The sequence below is a fragment of the Leptopilina heterotoma genome, unplaced genomic scaffold (genome assembly GCF_015476425.1).
Source record: "Leptopilina heterotoma isolate Lh14 unplaced genomic scaffold, ASM1547642v1 Lhet_70, whole genome shotgun sequence".
Classification (NCBI taxonomy): Eukaryota; Metazoa; Arthropoda; class Insecta; order Hymenoptera; family Figitidae; genus Leptopilina; species Leptopilina heterotoma.
In genome coordinates this window covers 2,611,424-2,631,238 of record NW_025111162.1, presented here as the reverse complement: position 1 = coordinate 2,631,238, position 19,815 = coordinate 2,611,424, and the positions used below count along the sequence as shown (strand labels likewise).

The 19,815-nt window shown below is 29.1% G+C and overlaps 2 protein-coding genes across 8 annotated transcripts in view; both read left to right on the top strand.

The window, feature by feature from the left end:
* LOC122510570 (disintegrin and metalloproteinase domain-containing protein 10) overlaps positions 1–19,815 on the top strand; it is a 1,090,443-nt gene that overhangs the window by 37,516 nt on the left and 1,033,112 nt on the right. For 2 of the 7 annotated variants that reach the window (XM_043625328.1, XM_043625331.1), the window contains exon 1: positions 2,881–3,247. The exons of 1 other annotated variant lie outside the window; for it this stretch is intronic. The gene's annotated coding sequence lies outside the window, so the exon portion shown is untranslated. Of the gene's footprint in view, positions 1–2,880; positions 3,248–19,815 lie in introns of those variants that run through there. 4 more of the 7 variants (XM_043625329.1, XM_043625332.1, XM_043625326.1 and 1 more) reach the window with 2 other exon arrangements.
* Positions 16,256–17,737, top strand: LOC122510560. The gene has a single exon (XM_043625317.1). It carries the CDS (start codon positions 16,256–16,258, stop codon positions 17,735–17,737), a length of 1,482 nt encoding a protein of 493 aa, XP_043481252.1.

The window sequence follows — 19,815 nt, the reverse complement described above, 5'->3', positions numbered from 1 at the left end:
AAAATTCTTCTTCATAAAATTCAATTGCTTTCGAAATTTTCAATTAAAATTATTAAAGAAACTCCATTAGTTTAAAAAAAATTCAAAGAAATTTTTCAAAAAAATTTAATTAGGATTTTTAAAAATATTAATAAAATTCTTTGCGAGAATTTAGTTATTTTTCTAAATAAAGAAATTCTTTGAAGGAATATTCTATTATTATCAAATTTTTTGATAAAATTCTTTGCAACAATTCGAAGATTTTCAATACATTAATTTTAAAATTGAAAATATTTGAAAAGAAAAATTAAAAAAAGATTAAGAAACCAAAATGTAAACAACATTTAACTTCAAACTGCGAATAGGTTACCGAAACATGTACTTTTTTATTATTAATTTATAAATATTATTTTTAACTGAAATGTTTTGCCATTTTTTTAAATAATAAAAATATTAATTTATGAATGTTTAAAGGTTATTATTATTAAACAATTTATTTATTTGCTGTAGTGTATTAGTGTCAATTAATGCTTTATTGAGTCACTCAACAAGTCACTGAAAATAGAGCGTCTGTGTTCAATTAGGTTCCGTAGCATAGTGGTTAGGGCGTTAGTTTCGTAGTCCGTAGTTCGTAGGTCGTAGGTTCAAGTCTCGCGTGCGTTAGATTTTATTTATTTCGTAGGTTTGCGTTTATTCCGATTTTTCTGTATTGTATAGGTATAAGTATGCAATTTAATGATTATATACACCGTTAAATAATTTAATTAACAAATATTAAATTAAAAATTTTTTTTATATATAAATGGATATGTATTAATCCCCACATATATACTAACATTATTTATGAATTCGCTATTGGTCACGATTAAATTAAAAAAAAAGTAAAAATCATTAAATAATAATGCCATTTATTAATAATTAAAGTTATTATAAAAATTAGTTAAAAATGATCTCAAATATGCTATGAGCAGTTTTTCCAGGGTTTTTGGAGAGGAAAGAATTCTGTAAGTAAGGGTCAAGCAGTATTTAATAAGGTTCTAGGAACACCTGCTTTCCCCCTTTTACCATCTAAATTTGTCGCTAACCAGGGGTTTGCAGGAGGTAATCAGAGTTAACTTGCAATGCAAATAAACTCTGCTTTCATCCTATTACATCCTTACAATATATTACAATATTATATCCCGAGTCGAACTTTTAGACCTGCTTACCTCCTTAAAACTGAGGGTTTGTAAGGATGTAATAGGATGAAAGCAGAGTTTATTTGCATTGCAAGTTAACTCTGATTACCTCCTGCAAACCCCTGGTTAGCGACAAATTTAGATGGTAAAAGGGGAAAAGCAGGCGTTCCTAGAACCTTATTAAATACTGCTTGACCCTTACTTACAGAATTCTTTCCTCTCCAAAAACCCTGGAAAAACTGCTCATAGCATATTTGAGATCATTTTTAACTAATTTTTATAATAACTTTAATTATTATTAATAATAAATTTGTTTCTCCGCTGAGTTTATTAATAAGTTAATTGGTGCCGTAATTAATCAGATAAAAACTTAAAAAAATATAACTCAAAAGTAAGTTTTCAAAAGTTAGTTAAATCTTAAATTTGTCATCTTTATTACTACACTGTAAATAAAAGGTTCTAAATTAGAGCTGATTTTCGGTATTAACAGCATGTGACTGTTACAGAAATCAATGTTAATTTTTCGACCACTTTTCTCTTAAAATATTAAATAAATTAAGCTAGTTTTTTGTGAATAACTCTAAAATATCATAAAGAAGGGCAGTGATGTGAAAAAGTTTTAATATTTTTAAAATTATTTATTAAAAAATAACTTTAAAATTATCAGTTCTCAAAATCACTTTTAATCAATTTCTCGTCTTTTCCGATTTCAATGTATTTTTTTATAATTAATTTTAGAATTATTAAAGCTTTTGCACATCACTGCTCTTCTTTATTATATTTTAGAGTTATTCACAAAAAACTAGCTTAATTTATTTAATATTTTAAGAGAAAAGTGGTCGAAAAAATTAACATTGATTTCTGTAACAGTCACATGCTTTTAAAATAGAACCAAATGACGATTTAGTACCCAAAATTGGTACTAAATTAATACCTTTCTTTTTACAATGAAAAAAGTTTCTTTTAAGGGTAAAGGGTAAATGCCATTGTCGATTATCGCAATAAGTAGCACAAAGTTTTGTTGATGATTAATCATAATAAATATTAAAACTTCTAGTATTTAAATATTATATTATTAACTTCTAATAAACTTTAATTTAATTTTCGAGCAGGAAGCAATTGAAAAATGATCTTTTTTACTTTGTAAATCCAAAATGTCTGACTGATGTCCAACTATACTCAAGTATTTGTAACAAATTTATATGATTTTTAATCCTGAAAAAACTCTTTTATTGATAATGTGCTTAAAAGTACAATAACTATTTGTTGTTTCAAGAAAAAAAAGCATAATATAAGATCGTATCCATAAGTGTCTGACAACTAGCGCATTGACTCTATTATTTTATTTATAAATTTATAAAATCAACATTTCGAAGAATACAAATTTTTGTAATTAAATCAGATATAAAGTTTTTGTAAACTAAAATTTAGATTTGCAAGGGAATGTTTATAGAGAAAATCCCACTTTTTTTCTATTCAATAGGATCTATGTTGTATTTCTTTTCTTCATTTCTCTTATTCAGTCTTCACGATCTATAAAGAAAATAATTATTTTAGTAATTTTTTTTTTTTTGAGGATTTATTTGAAATTTTTAAAAATTATTCTCTGTTGACTATGCTAGATTATCGTTTCGTAGGAAAACCCCATGACATAATACGCACCTGGATCAAAAGTCTCTATAGTGTTCGGAGGAGGGAGTCGATGTCCTCGGAGTCGGTGTTCGTGAGCCAACGAACAGTTTTCAGCATGCTCAGTATGGCGCGGAGCGCGTTGTCAGTCGGGTCTTTCATTATAGGTGATTTTCTTCGTTTCCGGTAGCACGTTGGCGTCGTTTCCGCCACGTGACGCCATTTGAAAATGATCTCTTTGATAAATTTTAATGGAGCATTAAAAAATTGAGTGAAGTTTTTGGAATATTTTCAAAAAAAGAAGGAAACTATTTTAGTGTTTTAATATTTTTTAATGGAAAATATAAAAGAAGTGAAATGTATTCTTTTGAACGTTGAATCTTGGATTTGGATTATATAGTTTTGGATCGACTCCGAACGTAGAGAAAGATCTTTGCGTCTTACTTCATCTCAAAGAGAATGTAAGTCAGACAAAACAGCGATGCCAGATCTCTAACTTTGCCGGTTACATTGATGAATCATTTATGTGTCCTGTTGCGTGGTCATCCTCGTAGATGAAAATTTATCAGGGAAATGATGATTGAGGTGGTCTTTTTAGTTTTTGAATGATGATGATGGGAACGTTTGAAAAAATCACTTCGTGCCGCTTTTTTTCCCAGTGCGATCAAGTAGTTCAAGTCAGTTTTGTGTTAGACGTCTAATTTTGTCTGAAAAATTGTCACTTGTGTTACTTACTACTTGTGTTGGGAAAAATTTTCCAACATGAAAAGTTTCTCAGAAAAGTCGGTAGCAATATTGTGGACGCAGAATTTGATAGAATTGTTGTTGCTCTTCATGTGATTTTTCAAACTTAAAGAACAAGTTGTTTTGTTTATTCTTTTATATCCTTATGAAGCTGAAACTGGCACTCAGACATTAGCACCTACTTAATTTCTCAAAATTTTATGTTCATTTGATTGTTTAAAACTTGTACATCATTTGAAATTTGTTTAAAAATTTAAGTTCAAAATTGTGTAAATTGTCTGCGAAAATTAGAAACTTTTGTGTAATTTAGAAAAAAAAAATTTCATTTAGTCTCGATAAATTAAAATTTTAATGCTAAACCTCAATTAAAAGAAATTTTAATTTTTTAGGAAATTTTTCGTTTAGGCAATAAGAATAAATTTGTTTTGAAAGAAATATTCATTTAGAGATGATAAAATCGCAGATCCGTTTAATTGGGAAGAAATTGGGAGTGGGGAGGGGGGGTATTATATTTGCAAAAATATTTCACTCAAGGACTAATTTTTTTATTTTCTATACATGGGTGATTCTACAAAAGAGGGAATTTTGATGTCTGAAGCATGTTTTGTATATTAATTTTGGAAAGAATAATTTTACTTTTAATGGAAATTGTAAATCTTAATGGTTTCTTTTATGGCACAGAAAAAAAACCGATGAAAAAAAATATTTTTTTGCAAAAAATACACATTATAGTGCTAAATTCTCATTCGTCTGGCATGTCCCTTTGGGAGAATGACAGTTCACATTGAGAATAAATATCACTTTTCAAATGTTTTGCGGAAATTTCATACTGAATTAGTAATTTTGAATAGTAGTTGTAGATTACTAATATGAAAATAATTATGACGTTTCTCTATATCTTATTTATAAAATATCTTCGGGAAGTTTGTCCCCTGAATTTTTTATCATTCGTCTGGCAGTGCAAAAAATGTAAAAATGATTAAAAATCAACATTCTGATGAAGTGACTGTTCGTTGTAGTTGTTAATCAAACTAAACTAAATGTGATACCAATCGGGTTTTATTGAATCTTCTAATCTATTAACCAAGATTTCTCAATTTGTGACGGAGATTGTGTTGTGACCAGACAAATTCTCATTCGTCTGGCATACATTTTTTAAAAAAATATTTTATTTTTTGGTTATTCTATAGACTTATGTTTTGTAGATTATTATTCTCTATAAGATAGTACTGAAGGATTTTTTCATTTAATGTTATTTTTCTGTTTTTTTTTAAACAAAAAATGCCAAAATCTCATTCGTCTGGTTCTCATTCGTCTGGCACACGGAGAAACTTTTTCTTATAATATTAAATATATTTGGTTATGTTTATTCTAAAAGTACGTTAGAATGTGAGGATTTTTCGTGCGTTGTGCTAATAATTTCAACATTAATACGAAAATATGATAAGTTCGTTATATATTAAGCAACCTTCGGTGTACAAAAATTACTATCTGCATTAGAAATAGTCTTATTTTTCTTTAGAAAAGAATAAAATGCTAGTTTTTGTTTGTGAAATAATACGGTAATTCTAACCTTTTTTCCACATATAGATAGAATATATAACAGACATTCTAACGTAGCATACCAATTTTGGAAGGACTGCGGGCGGACTTAACCGATTTCGCCCGAGCATCACCGAGACCATCACCTGACGTCGCGAACTAACCCTAATGTTTTCGAAGTTGAAATTCACACGTGTATGAAAGAAAAAAACCTTTTATTAATAAACGTGAATGTCTCCTCATGCCAAATTAAATTCAAGAACTGTTCCTCAATATAACATAATTTTTTTCACGACTTTTACTTATTTACATAATTTGATTAGTAAGTTATTTTAAAAAATGCTCTCTCTCGAAGGCACATATTTTTCCACTCGTTTAATATATAAGGACGATTCAGCTGTGTACTTCTAACGAATCGTGCGATCTTTCGGTTTCCGTGACCAATCGTCGTGTCTTTACTTGCGTGTGCGTGTGTGCGTTAATAATATAGGTTAGGTTCTTACGTCGTGTTAAATATATTTACCTACAGTTACAGTGACATTCACTAATGCCATCTACCATCAGATCCAAGTATCACTATCGTCTCTATGAGTATCTATAGACAATTAATTTGTTGTGTTTCTTTTTAATTCATGGCTTTCCCAACTTTGCAAAAATTATTATTTTCTTTCTAAAACAACATACTAATTTTCGTTAGTTTCCTTATGAAGAACTGTAAAATATATACTGAATGAGTGTTTTTGATAGTCTCAATAGCAATTTCTATAACCTATGTCGTTTTTCCCTTGAATCTAACCTAACATACTAAAATGTCTCACCAGTTTTAAGAATTATTGGTATTAAAAGTTTCTCCGTGCACTTTTGAGATAGGATGTATATACTATATCACTAAAAATAGCGTAAAACTAACAATTTTCAACTATTGTTCGATTTTCTGGTCTTAAAATAATCCTAATTAAATTTGCAAGAAATTGCTATAACTGAATTTTCAATTTTCATTTCGCATAAATAATTATATTGACATAAACAAACAAATGGAATAAGTATTTTTTTATATGAATAAAGTTTAGCCCACTAAAATCAAAGTAGTTCTTTATTATTAGACACTTGAACTTACTTTTACAATTTTATGATTTGTGAAATTGTGCTTATAGAAACAAATAGACCATCCGTAATTTGTTATAAACAATTATTAATTAAATTACAACCAAAATTAATTAAACCGATGACTTTTATTGATCCTCGTAAAAATCGTTACTTAGGGGTTTTCGGGGTTGCTGATTAAGAACCTAATGTCAGTTTTTAAAATTTTTCAATTCAAAATGGCGGATCCAATATGGCCGACGATTTTGGAGAAACTTAACATATTCGTCTGAAAATCGTTACTCGGTGATTTTCTGTTTCGCTTATTACCAATCCGAGGTCAACTTTTTTCAAATTAACCATTGTTTTTACAATTTGTTTAAACAATTTAATTATGCTTTTTAGTTCTACTACTATATTTATAGTTCATACATGTATAAAAATAAATAAATAAATTTTAAATAATTTTTAATAATCATAATTAATTAATTAATTACTTAAATAAATTAAATAAAAATAAATTAATAAGTTATTAAAAAGTAAATTCAAAATTAAACTCAACGTTAAAAACTAGAGGTGTACTCAAAGTATTTAGTATTCGATTTTTTCTGGTACTCGATTTCTTTTCAGTCCTCGGAAATTTCCGTATGCATCAAGTATTCCGTATTTTAAATAATCTTGAACTATCTGATTCAAAAGTTGCGAAAATGGTGGTAACTTGTAAATTGTTAGTTCTAACTTTTCCTCTAGGTTAATAACTTATTTGACGTTTAAATATATTTTACAAAATCAAATTTAATAAAAATCGAACAATTTTTTTAAAATTCATTTAATTAGATTCTTAATCAGCGACCTCAAAAACCCCCGGGTAACGATTTTTAGACGAATACGATCAGTTTTTTCAAAACTTGTCCGCCATATTGGATCTGCCATTTTAAATTTTGAAAAACTGACATTTGATTCTTAATCAGCAACCCCGTAAACCCCCGAGTAACCAATTTTATAAAAATCCATTCATTAATTTTTATGTTAATGTGAATTTTCTTGACACGATTTTAATTCTCTGGATAAATTGTTTATAAATAACCATAACTTTTGTAAAATTTAATATTTTGTCTGGCCACTTATGGATGTCTTTATTAGTACCATTAACTTGAAGTTAAAATACTTTTCAGACCTTAAATGAGAAAAAAATGTTGTGTCCAAATTTTCTTGATTTTCGTCCTTCGTTTGTAGAATCACCCACATACATGTATACATATACGAAGAAAAAAGTAAATAAAAGGAAAGGCGCAGTGATTACGTTCAATTATTCTATACACACGTGTCATAAACAAGGTCTACATCTATGGATAGATAAAAGGCTTCGTCCATAAATTACGTCACACGTTTTTAGCCCATTTTTAACCCCCTCCCCCCCTTTGTCACACTGCGTAACATCTGAAGGAACCCCCTCCCTCTAAATTACGTCACAATTCGTAAACCCCTTTTTAATAAATTTTTCCAAAATGAATCACTGTCAATATCTAATTTTACATAAATAAAGTGGATTACTTTCGAATAAGGGGGACCTCCGATTTCAATAAAAATTGGTATACCAACGTATTTTGATGCGTTGATTACGAAAATGATAATGAAAATTGGCGCAAATTTGATGTTCATGGTGAAAACTATAAAAAAAACCTTAAAATTGTGGTTTTTTGCGTATAATTCGTTGGATTGGATTAATCATATTTTTTTGTGTTTAAAAATATTTGTAAATTTTTTTTGCTTTTATATGGAGGAAGAAGGAATCATTTACCTTCAGTTGGAAATTTTTTTTTTATCAAAATTTAATTGATTGCAGAGATAATTGTGATATTTTTTGTTTTCTATTTAATTCTGAAAAACCCAAGGTGGATAACTCCTTCCTCCTCCATAATTTTTTGTGTTTAAAAATATTTGTAAATTTTTTTCTGCTTTTATTTCGAGGAGGAAGGAGGCATCCACCTTGGATTTTTCAGAATATAAAAGCAGAGAAAAATTTACAAATATTTTTAAACACAAAAAATTATGATTAATCCAATCCAACGAGTTAAACGCAAAAAACCACAATTTTATGGTGTTTTTTATGGTTTTTACCATGAAGATGATCTAGTCGCCAATTTTCACTATGATTTTCGTAATCAGGGTACAAAATTACGTAAGTATACCAACTTTCATTAATATCGGAGGTAAGTATGCGCTGTTCGGAAGTATATCCTTCGTTTTTTACGAATTATACGCAAGAAAACCACAATTTTATGGTTTTTTATGCTTTTCACCATGAACATCAAATTTGCGCCAATTTTCATTATCATTTTCGTAATCAGCGCATCAAAATACGTTGGTATACCAAGTTTTACTAAAATCAGAGGTCCCCCTTATTCGGAAGTACACCCAATAAAGTTACTTATATCATTAGTACATTTTTTACTATTTTAAAAACAAGAAATATGTTTGATATTTTTATTTATTAAAGTTTTCTCTATTGAATAAATTGAAAATTTTTTAATTTTTAGATAATAAAGGAAAAATTTCACTCAAAAAAAGGTTTCTGTTACATTTATTTACGAATTTCTTTAATCGTAAAATTATTTGAAAACATTAATAACTTTTTTTTAAATTAATAGGTACTTAATTAAACTTTTTCAAAAAAATTAATTCTTTAAAATTGACAGTAAAAAATATAGAAAATTTAAAGTTTCAAATATTTTAACTTGAATCCTTTTCAAGCTTATTCAATTATTTAAATACAAAATAAATAATTTATTGAATAACTAAATGTTTCTTAAAATTAAATTCTTATAAAAAATTTTACCAAATTAAAATGCCATTCATGTACCTTTAATGGGCCGATCTTCGTCACATCACTGGCAATTGAATTTTCCCATTAAAGATTGATCAACTTTGACAATAACGTGCCGTTATTGGGCCAAGCTACGCCCTCATATACTGGCAATTATAATTTGCCATCAAATATACAAAATGTTTGCCATTAAAGTGCCACTAATGTGCCATCAATGAGCCGATCTTCGTCACATCACTGGCAATTGTCTTTTACCATTAAAGATTGATCAACTTTGCCGTGAATGTGCCATTATTGAGCCAAGCTGCGCCTTAATACTGGCAATTATAATTTGCCTTCAAAGATACAAAATTTTTGCCATTAAAGTGCCACTAATGAGCCATTAATGGGGCGATCTTTGTCACATCACTGACAATTGTCTTTTGCCATTAAAGATTGATCAACTTTGCCGTAAATGTGCCGTTATTGGGCCAAGTTACGCCCCAATACTGGCAATTATAATTTGCCATCAATGATACAAAATGTTTGCCATTAAAGTGCCATTAATGGGCCGATCTTCGTGATATCACTGGCAATTGAATTTTGCCATTAAAGATTGATCAACTTTGCCAATATTGTGCCGTTATTGAGCCAAGCTACTCCCCAATACTGGTAATTATAATTTGCCATGAACGATACAAACTTCTTGCCATTAAAGTGCCAATAATGAGCCATTACTGGGACAATGGTCGGCACATCACTGGCAATTGTCTTTTGCCATTAAAGATTGATCAACTTTGCCATGAATGTGCCATTATTGGGTCGAGAGCTGGCCCAAGTCTTAAAAAATTTGAAATTCTGACCATCGGCGCCATCATTGGCCCAGTAATGGGACGTTTTGAACACCAATAATGGCCCAGTAACTACTGCCAATTCTCGGCAGACATTATTGCACCAATGATGGGCCGTTTTTGCAGTCTTGGCATTTCGCACTTGGGTAGGTTGATTCAACAAATTCAAGCCTGACAAAAACAACCCTGCAAATCCTAGTCAAATTGACTAGGACTTTAGTAATTTTGCCTATTTTCATAATGCGCACGCGTCTGCTTCTGTTCTGACAGTGTTTACCTCTATATCTTTCGCGTCATTTGTCGTGATTTCGTAAAACGATTTTTTATCATTACTCGCGTCTATTTTTTGACAACATTTTTACTATTTTAATCGCGCAGTGGGTTTGAAAATTTACCTTTGCAATAATTTGTGTATTTAAATTTATTTTCATTTAAATGGCATAAATAATTAAAAATAAATAGTTCTTGACAAGTGTATAAAATTGTGTACTTGAAATGTATAAAACATCATCTGCTTAAGTATTGTATTTTGACTCGAAAATCTAGTGTCTATTAAAAAATTAAAATACCAAGTCGTGTTTAGTGTAGTGGTTATCGTTCCGGGTTTCAAAGTGCGTATTCGTTAGGTTCAGGTGTTCGCGTCCCCCCTGCGTCAAATATTTATTTCATAAGATTAAATTAATTCCAACCCAGGCGCGAAGTGACGCCGAGTTCAGGCTTTATAAAGATTGGCCGAGCATTGGTCAACATTGATTGAGCATGAGTGAATCAGCGAGAGCAGGAATGATCGAAGCTTTAATGTAACACCGATTCCAGACTGCAGCGCGAGCCTTGATTCAGCATTGGACATCAATGCTCAATCAATGCTGCGGACGCCTAACGCAGGACTGAAACAAGTCGGCTTCCACTGTTCCCAAATTTACTCGTTTCTCACGTTTATTCAATATAATGTGAATATATGAATTATTAATAATAATAATAAATATTATTGTTATTATTTTAATTCATGTGCGTATATATATATATACATATATATTTAATGACAATAAGTTATTATTTGTAATAATTATATTATCTTCATATAAATAAGAATATATTACTAACAATAAATATCATTTGAATAGTAATTTTAAAAAAATAATTTTAGTAAAAAAAGACAATTTTTCTGTTAATCGTTACATTTTTTTCTTGATTTTTAACAGACTTTTAACATTATTTATAAACATGTTCACATTTTTTATTCACAACACAACACACAATTTTATTATTTTATATAAACGCTTATAACAAAGAATGAAAAATATTCGCTCGCATGTGGGATCGAAACTCACGCACCCCGCCCCCCTAACGCATACCGGAAGTTCTCAATGCACGCATTTAAACCGCTCGGCCACAGAAGGCTGGAAGGCTTCTCGCCTAATCTACTATATCAATGCCAGTGCCGTCACTCAGTATGGGACACCAATGTTCGTCCCATGCTCGATTCAAGACTCGGTCAATCTTGTTACAATATTCAATTCCTTTATTGCCGTGTGCACTGTACAATATTAAATATAAATATTTATAAATTATTTAATATTAAAATATTTCTTCTGATAATTTTATAAGTTAAATTATATATTATTTTTTTTCTCGCACAGTGTCAAATTATTATTTTCAAAGTTCAAGAGTTTCGTTTATCTGTAAAATTTTCAGTGAAAAAAATGTTCATTAGGTAGTAGTAAATATTTATGCCTAGTAGTTTTACACTAGGATTAACTGTTTACTGAATATTATCAAAAATATATTTTTCGTCAAACGCGCGCGACTAAACACAAATAACCTTGAGACTTTAGGGTCGTTCCAGAATGAGCTAAAACGCAACGAAGACGCGACGCGTCCCAATGCTAATCAAATGGAGACGCGTCGCGTCTTCGTTGCGTTTTGGCTCATTCTGGAAAGACCCCTAACAGCGCGACGTTGCGATTGTCGTGCTCCCACCATCCCATCTACTCAATACACTCCCCGCCTGTGACGTCATGAGGGGAAAGCATTGAGTAGATGGGATGGTGGGAGCACGAAAATCGCAACGTCGCGCTGTAAAGTCTCAAGGTTATTTGTGTTTAGTCGCGCGCGTTTGACGAAAAATATATTTTTGATAATATTCAGTAAACAGTTAAATCTAGTGTAAAACTACTATAGGCATAAATATTTATTACTACCTAATCAGCATTTTTTTCACTGAAAATTTTTTAGATAAACGAAACTCTTGAACTTTGAAATAATAATTTGACTCTGTGCAAGAAAAAAAATAATATATAATAATTTAACTTTATTGATATGAATCTTATGTAATTAATATAAATATTATACACTAAATAAATATTAATATTTATTTACCAATTGATATCTTAATAACAATAATAATAATACTTATTATATTATTTAATAATAATTAATAATAATAATTTTTAAATAGTATAAAAAATTACTAAAAATTATCAGAAATAATATTTTAATATTAAATAATTTATAAGTATTTATATCTAATATTGTTAAGTGTACACGGTAATAAATAAACTATCAAGATTGATTCAAGCTTGAATAAAGACTGGATGTTGAAGCTCCACTCACGAAGATTGACCGAGTGTTAAATCGAGCATGGGACGAACATTGGTGTCCCATGCTGAACCAATATTGAGTGACAATGATATAAAGACTGCTTCAACTCTGGGTTACCCACGCTGGGCGTTCAAGACTCAGTCAAGTTTCAACCCATCGTCAGCACTGGTCTTTCGCGCCTGGGAAGGTATATAAATGCAAAGTAAAATATAAATATGTTTAATAAAATAATTAATTATTTTTTTTAATTATATTTACTTTTTCTCTTTTATTGGATAATAAGAATTTGATTAAGAATTTCAAATAATTATGATACACAGTGTAAATCTAATATTATTATCCTAGTCAATTTGACTATTTTTTCCTGATTGCATCTACTAATTTTCCTGGTCACTTTAACTATGCTTGAATTTTATTACTTTGACTAGGATTCTATAGTTGGCTCCTCTCGTAACTAGGAAACCTAGTCAATTCCTGGTATACGGGTCCTAGGCATTTTTTTCGATGTAAAGAATTTATATTTTAAGGCTGATGCTAACAATAGATTTCTTTTGTTCTTCTGATGAATATTATTACACTCACAAAACAGTCTATTTAAATAAAAAGGAATCTTTTTACTATAAGCGGATTTTCCTTTTAATATTTGTCTAAGAGGAATTCCTTTTCTATTAAAAGGAAATTCCTTTATATTATATCCTTTAATTATTATATAAATGATTTTTGTTTACTATTAAAAAGAATCATTTTATCAGTAGTTTTATTTATTTTTATTATCTGTGATTCATTAATTTATATTTATTTAATTGTAATAATAATTTTTTTATTTGGGACTCAAATTTATGAAATATTTGAAATTAAATTAAATTTAAAATAAAATAATAATAGCATAAGTCTGCAAATAATAAATTGATATAGGCAAATAAAATATATAAAAAGAAGAACTAAATTTATTTTATCATAATTTCCATAATATATAACCTTTTATCAATTTTAAAAATTTCAAAAAGTTATGAATTAGATACTACATTTTTCAATTAATTAAATTACAGTTTTCGAATACATAAATAATTATTCTAATTATCCAAAATTGACAATATTTTATTTAAATTTTGTATTTTGTTTATTTTATTAAAATAATAATTTAATTTTTATTATTATTATTAATCATTAAATTTATTTGTGCAGATTACCTTTGCATTATATAAAGAGTAAATAAACTTTTTTTATTTTAATATTTTAATTTGTTTACAAACGTCAAATCACGTGAAACTATCCTTTTTACATAAAAGGATTTTATTTAAAAATCAAAAGAAATCAGAACGTTTTTCTTTTTTCCAATAAACACTTCTAACCTTATTATATTCGAAAAATCCCTTTTACAATAAAACTATTTCTGCTAACGATTAAAGGACATAATTTAAAAGGAAATTAGTTTTATGTTGAATAGATCATTTTTGTGAGTGTACAATAAAAATATTTTACTTTTATTTATACCTATTCTTATATTATGTTCAACACACAATAATAAGGACATAAAATGCTATTGTGGACTTGCAACCTTAAAAAGCTGTTTATATTATTTTGTTGTTTCTTAAATTTAAATATATAAATAAATGAAAAGAATACAACGTAAAGTTTTTGCTTTTTGATTAAATAGCGCCTCAGACGGTCTTCGGCCGTCTTCGTTGCTTCTGTTCCATGTTTATTTTTGTTCAATTTTTAAAATTTCTAATGTTAATTTTTTCAATTTATGTTTTTTAAATAGAATTCCATTTTATTAAAAATATTTTTTTTAAGTATAAAATTTTCTATTAATTTAATTATATTTTTAATTTGAAATTATATGTTATTTATTATATGTGGTCGTCCACATGAAAAGGGCCCATATTGTCGGTTCTAGTTTTCGAGATAATCGCAATTTAGTAATTTTGGAGCAAAATCTTAATTTTTTTTTATTTTTTATTATCAATCTACATGTTTTGACAAGTCAAATCATGCGGTTTTCATTAATTTATCGATAATTTAACTGTTTGATTTCATTGGTTCTTTAGAAAAATGAGGTTTTGACGTTCTAAACTTTGAAATTCCGTAATTCAACGAATTTTTAATCAAAAAAGTTCTAAGACCACTCAAAATTTTCCAAATTTTGCCAGAAATACGCCCATATAGATATATCCCGAGTCGAACTTTTAGACCTGCTTACCTCCTGGTAAGTATAATTTAACCCTAACCTGCACCTAACAAACCCTTGGTGTTTTTTTCCTCCTGCGTAAGTTCTATTTAACTCTGACAACTCCTTTTTAACCCCTTCACTGTCACTGGGCTCTATAGAGCCATAAAAAAGTCGTGCCATGTATGTCAGTGGGCTCTATAGGGCCATCGAAAAAAAAGACATTTAAAAGTTAACGAATCTGGCTAAAAATCCTTGCTCGGTGGTTTTCGGGGTCGCTGAATCCAAATCCGTTGTCGAAAATTCAAAATGGCGGCTTTAAAATGGCGCCAAAAAAAATTTTTAAGTTAACGAATCTGTTTGAAAATGCCTAAAAATGCCTACTCGGGGGTTTTCGAGGTCGCTGATTCCAAATCTGTGGTCAAAAATTCAAAATTTAAAATGGCAGCTTTAAAAAAGCCAAAAAAAAAATTTTTAAGTTAACGAATCTGTTTGAAAATGCCTAAAAATGCCTACTCGGGGGTTTTCGAGGTCGCTGATTCCAAATCCGTGGTCAAAAATTCAAAATTTAAAATGGCAGCTTTAAAAAAGCGACAAAAAAAATTTTTAAGTTAACGAATTCGTTAACCTTTTAATTTTTTTTTGGTCGATATTTTGAAGCCGCCATTTTGAATTTTGACTTTTCGACCACGGATTTTAAATCAGTGACCTCAAAAACATATAATATGCCAATATCAAGTTTTTAAAAAAAAAAATTTTTTTGAACACTTATGGCACAAAAACTTTATTTTCACTCGACTGTGAAGGAGTTAAGTCCTAATTGAACCTTAAACCCTGTATTGCTTCTACCACATTCTTACGCAATAGGAAATGTTACGCGCGGTACAAGATATTCAACTTATTATTGTTTTGCAAATTACAAAATTTTTTATTTTGAAAATTTCACGAAAGAATTCAATTATTTTCTAAAATTTTAATAAATCCTTCGAAAAAATTCAATTATTTTTATAAATAGTAAAATTCTTCCGAAGAATTCAATTAATTTTATAAATAGTAAAATTCCTTGCAGGAATTCAATTATTTTCAAAACAATTTTAATTGAATTCCTTAGATGAATTCAAATATTTTAAAATATTTTCATAAATTGCAATTATTTTCTTAAACTTTAATAAATTCTTCGAAATAATTCAACTATTTTTATAAATACTAAAACTCTTTGCAAGAATTAAATAATTATTAACCCAATTAAAATAAAATTAAACGAAAGAATTTAATTATTTTCAAAAATTCCCATAAAATTTAGTTTCAACAAGAATTTAAAATTTTTGAAAAACAATTTAATTATTCTCAAAATATTTTAAAAAAATTCTATATAAGAATTAAATTACTAGCTCAATACAATTTTTGAATATATTCGTCAAAAGAATTGAAATAATTCTATTATTTTCGAAAAGTAATTAAAATTCTTATGATGAATTCAATTATTTTGAATATACTTAATTTTAATAAAATTCTTTAAAGAAATTCAATTATTTTTGAAACAACTTTAATTGAATTTTTCGATAAAATTTCATGATTTTTAAATATTTCTATAAGGAGATTAGAGGAAAAGGTAGAAGAGCTAGGATGCATACCACATAACCAAACTGGCTTCAGAAAGGAAATGGGAACGATGGACAATATTTACGTCCTGAATTATTTAGTTAATAGGAATTTGGGGAAAAGTAATGGAAAGTTGGTGGCTTCATTTGTGGATCTAAAAGCGGCATTTCCATCAGTAAACAGGGGAATTTTATGGAGGGTTGTAAGGGAGAGGGGTATAGAGGATGGGTTGGTGGAGAGGATAAAGGAGCTATACGAGGACACCAAAGAAAGGGTAAAAATTGGGGAAAGTTTGGGACGGGAATTTTGGTTGGGTAGAGGGCTAAGGCAGGGCTGCCCCCTGAGTCCAATATTGTTCAACATGTTGATTGCGGATCTGGAAGAAAGAATGAGTAAGAGAGGGAAGGGTGGTGTGATTTTAAGGAATGGAAGAATATATACTCTAGCATATGCGGATGATGTGGTTTTGATGGCTGAGAATGAAAGTGGAATGAAATTATTAATGAAAGAGTTTGAGAAATATGTGAGAGAGAAAGATTTAAGTGTGAATGTAGAGAAAACGAAAGTGGTAAGATTCAGAAAAAAGAATGATAAGGAAAAAATAGAATGGAGGATGAATGGGAAGAATGTGGAAGAGGTGAATGAGTTTTGTTATTTAGGGTATTGGTTTATGTGCAATGGAAGGCAGGATCTGAATGTGGCTATGAGAGTAGAAAAGGGGGGCAAAGCTATGGGTCAGGTATGGGGAATTGGAAAAAGAAGGTTTCAGGATGATTGGAAGAAAAGAGTGTGGTTGTTTGATGCGTTGGTATGGTCGATAATAAGTTATGGAGTGGAGGTATGGGGATGGAGTGAAATAGGAAAATTGGAAAGTATGCATGAGAAATTCTTGAGATGGACGATGGGGGTAAGCTGGAATTGCCCGGGGTATATGGTGAGGGAAGAATTGGGTAGGGAGAAGATGGTCACGAAACAGAGAAGGAGAGCGAGGAATTATGAGGAAAAACTGGAGCAAGGAAGGGGAAGTAAAATAGCAGGGATGTGTTGGAGACTAATTAAGGAAGGAGAGGGAAGGTGTAAAAGGTGGGAAAAGGAAAGAAAGAAAGCATTAAGGGAAGGGGGGAAAAGTAGAGAAAAAGGGAAAGAAATAATAGAGATTTGGGGTAAATGTGATAGGGAGGAAAGATGGAAAAAGGTAATGGAGTCCAGGTACAACAGATGGTACAAAATGATAAAAGGAGAGGGATTGCCGAAATATTTGGGGAGGAAGATGAAGTATGAAAAGTGGAGTAGGGTGTGTAGGTTTAGAATGGGGGAAGGTATGAGAGAATGTAAGTACTGGATGGAAGAGGATGAAAGAAAATGCAGAATATGTGAGTATGAAAGAAAGGATTGGGAGCATGTTTTGGAAAGGTGTTGTAGTGGACGAATGGAGGAAGGGCAAAGCGTGACTGAAAGAGTGATGTGGATATTGGATGAGAATGGGCAGGGTGAAAGATGGATGAATGATTTAGAGGAAGTGAGAAGAAAAAGGAAAGAGGGATTAATTTAGTGTCGTGACGTAGGGAGGGATCATTAAGTCATATGACGATGCCAGAAAGGGCATAAGAGAACTGGAAACGGAAGCCCTGGCACTGGTTAAAGAAGCGCAATTAGTTTTTAGTTTGTTTTTAGATTGTAGGAGTAGGTAGTTTTAAGTTAGGTATTATAAGTTGCGGTAGATTTTAAGAAAAATGTATAATAGGTTAAGTTTTTATGTATGGTTGGTAATCTCGAACCCTGTATAATGCAGGGAGAGTAAATAAATATAAATTAATTAAATATTTCTATAAAATTCTTCATAAACAATTTAATTATTTCTTAAAATTTTAATAAATTCTTCGCAAGAAATTACTTATTTTCAATACAATTTTAATAAAATTCTTCTTCATAAAATTCATTTGCTTTCGAAATTTTCAATTAAAATTATTAAAGAAACTCCATTAGTTTAAAAAAAAATTCAAAGAAATTTTTCAAAAAAATTTAATTAGGATTTTTAAAAATATTAATAAAATTCTTTGCGAGAATTTAGTTATTTTTCTAAATAAAGAAATTCTTTGAAGGAATATTCTATTATTATCAAATTTTTTGATAAAATTCTTTGCAACAATTCGAAGATTTTCAATACATTAATTTTAAAATTGAAAATATTTGAAAAGAAAAATTAAAAAAAGATTAAGAAACCAAAATGTAAACAACAATTAACTTCAAACTGCGAATAGGTTACCGAAACATGTACTTTTTTATTATTAATTTATAAATATTATTTTTAACTGAAATGTTTTGACATTTTTTTTAAATAATAAAAATATTAATTTATGAATGTTTAAAGGTTATTATTATTAAACAATTTATTTATTTGCTGTAGTGTATTAGTGTCAATTAATGCTTAATTAAATCACTCAACAAGTCACTGAAAATAGAGCGTCTGTGTTCAGTTAGGTTCCGTAGCATAGTGGTTAGGGCGTTAGTTTCGTAGTCCGTAGTTCGTAGGTCGTAGGTTCAAGTCTCGCGTGCGTTAGATTTTATTTATTTCGTAGGTTTGCGTTTATTCCGATTTTTCTGTATTGTATAGGTATAAGTATGCAATTTAATGATTATATACACCGTTAAATAATTTAATTAACAAATATTAAATTAAAATTTTTTTATATATATAAATGGATATGCATTAATCTCCACATATATACTAACATTATTTATGAATTCGCTATTGGTCACGATTAAATTAAAAAAAAAAAGTAAAAATCATTAAATAATAATGCTATTTATTACTAATTAAAGTTATTATAAAAATTAGTTAAAAATGATCTCAAATATGCTATGAGCAGTTTTTCCATGGTTTTTGGAGAGGAAAGAATTCTGTAAGTAAGGGTCAAGCAGTATTTAATAAGGTTCTAGGAACGCCTGCTTTCCCCCTTTTACCATCTAAATTTGTCGCTAACCAGGGGTTTGCAGGAGGTAATCAGAGTTAACTTGCAATGCAAATAAACTCTGCTTTCATCCTATTACATCCTTACAAACCCTCAGTTTTAAGGAGGTAAGCAGGTCTAAAAGTTCGACTCGGGATTACTCCAATAGTGCCAAAATGGGCCCTTTTCATATGGACGTCCACATATTATTTATTTAGTAGTAAAATAATAATTTCAATGTTATTACATTTAGTATCATCTTTGGTAACTTAACAACAATAATAATTTTTACTTTATTTGTTTAAATGTTAATAATTTTTTTTAACTTATACATATTTTTTTTTTTTTGTATTTTATAATTATAATTATAATATTTCTTTCAATCCAAAGCAAATTAATGTAAATGACAATAATATACTTTATGTTTTAAGGCATATGCTCAAAATAGGTTTCTTTTGTTTTTCTGCTATAATGGTTGGAGGACTAAAGTTCCAAAACAGAAGTTCCAATGAAAAAAAGTTCAAAAGATTTTAATTTCCAAAGACTGAAAGTTCCAAAAGTTCTTTTTTTCAAAACTTTTTTTTTCCAACGACCACAATATTAGTCATAATATTGTCTTTTAACTTTCTCTCCCTATTTATATTTGTCTCTTTCATACATTTTTTGAATCATTAATGTT

What these genes read in the sequence shown, in the direction of transcription:
- LOC122510560 (XM_043625317.1), top strand. Translation starts at nt 16,256, where the DNA reads ATGGACAATATTTACGTCCTGAATTATTTAGTTAATAGGAATTTGGGG.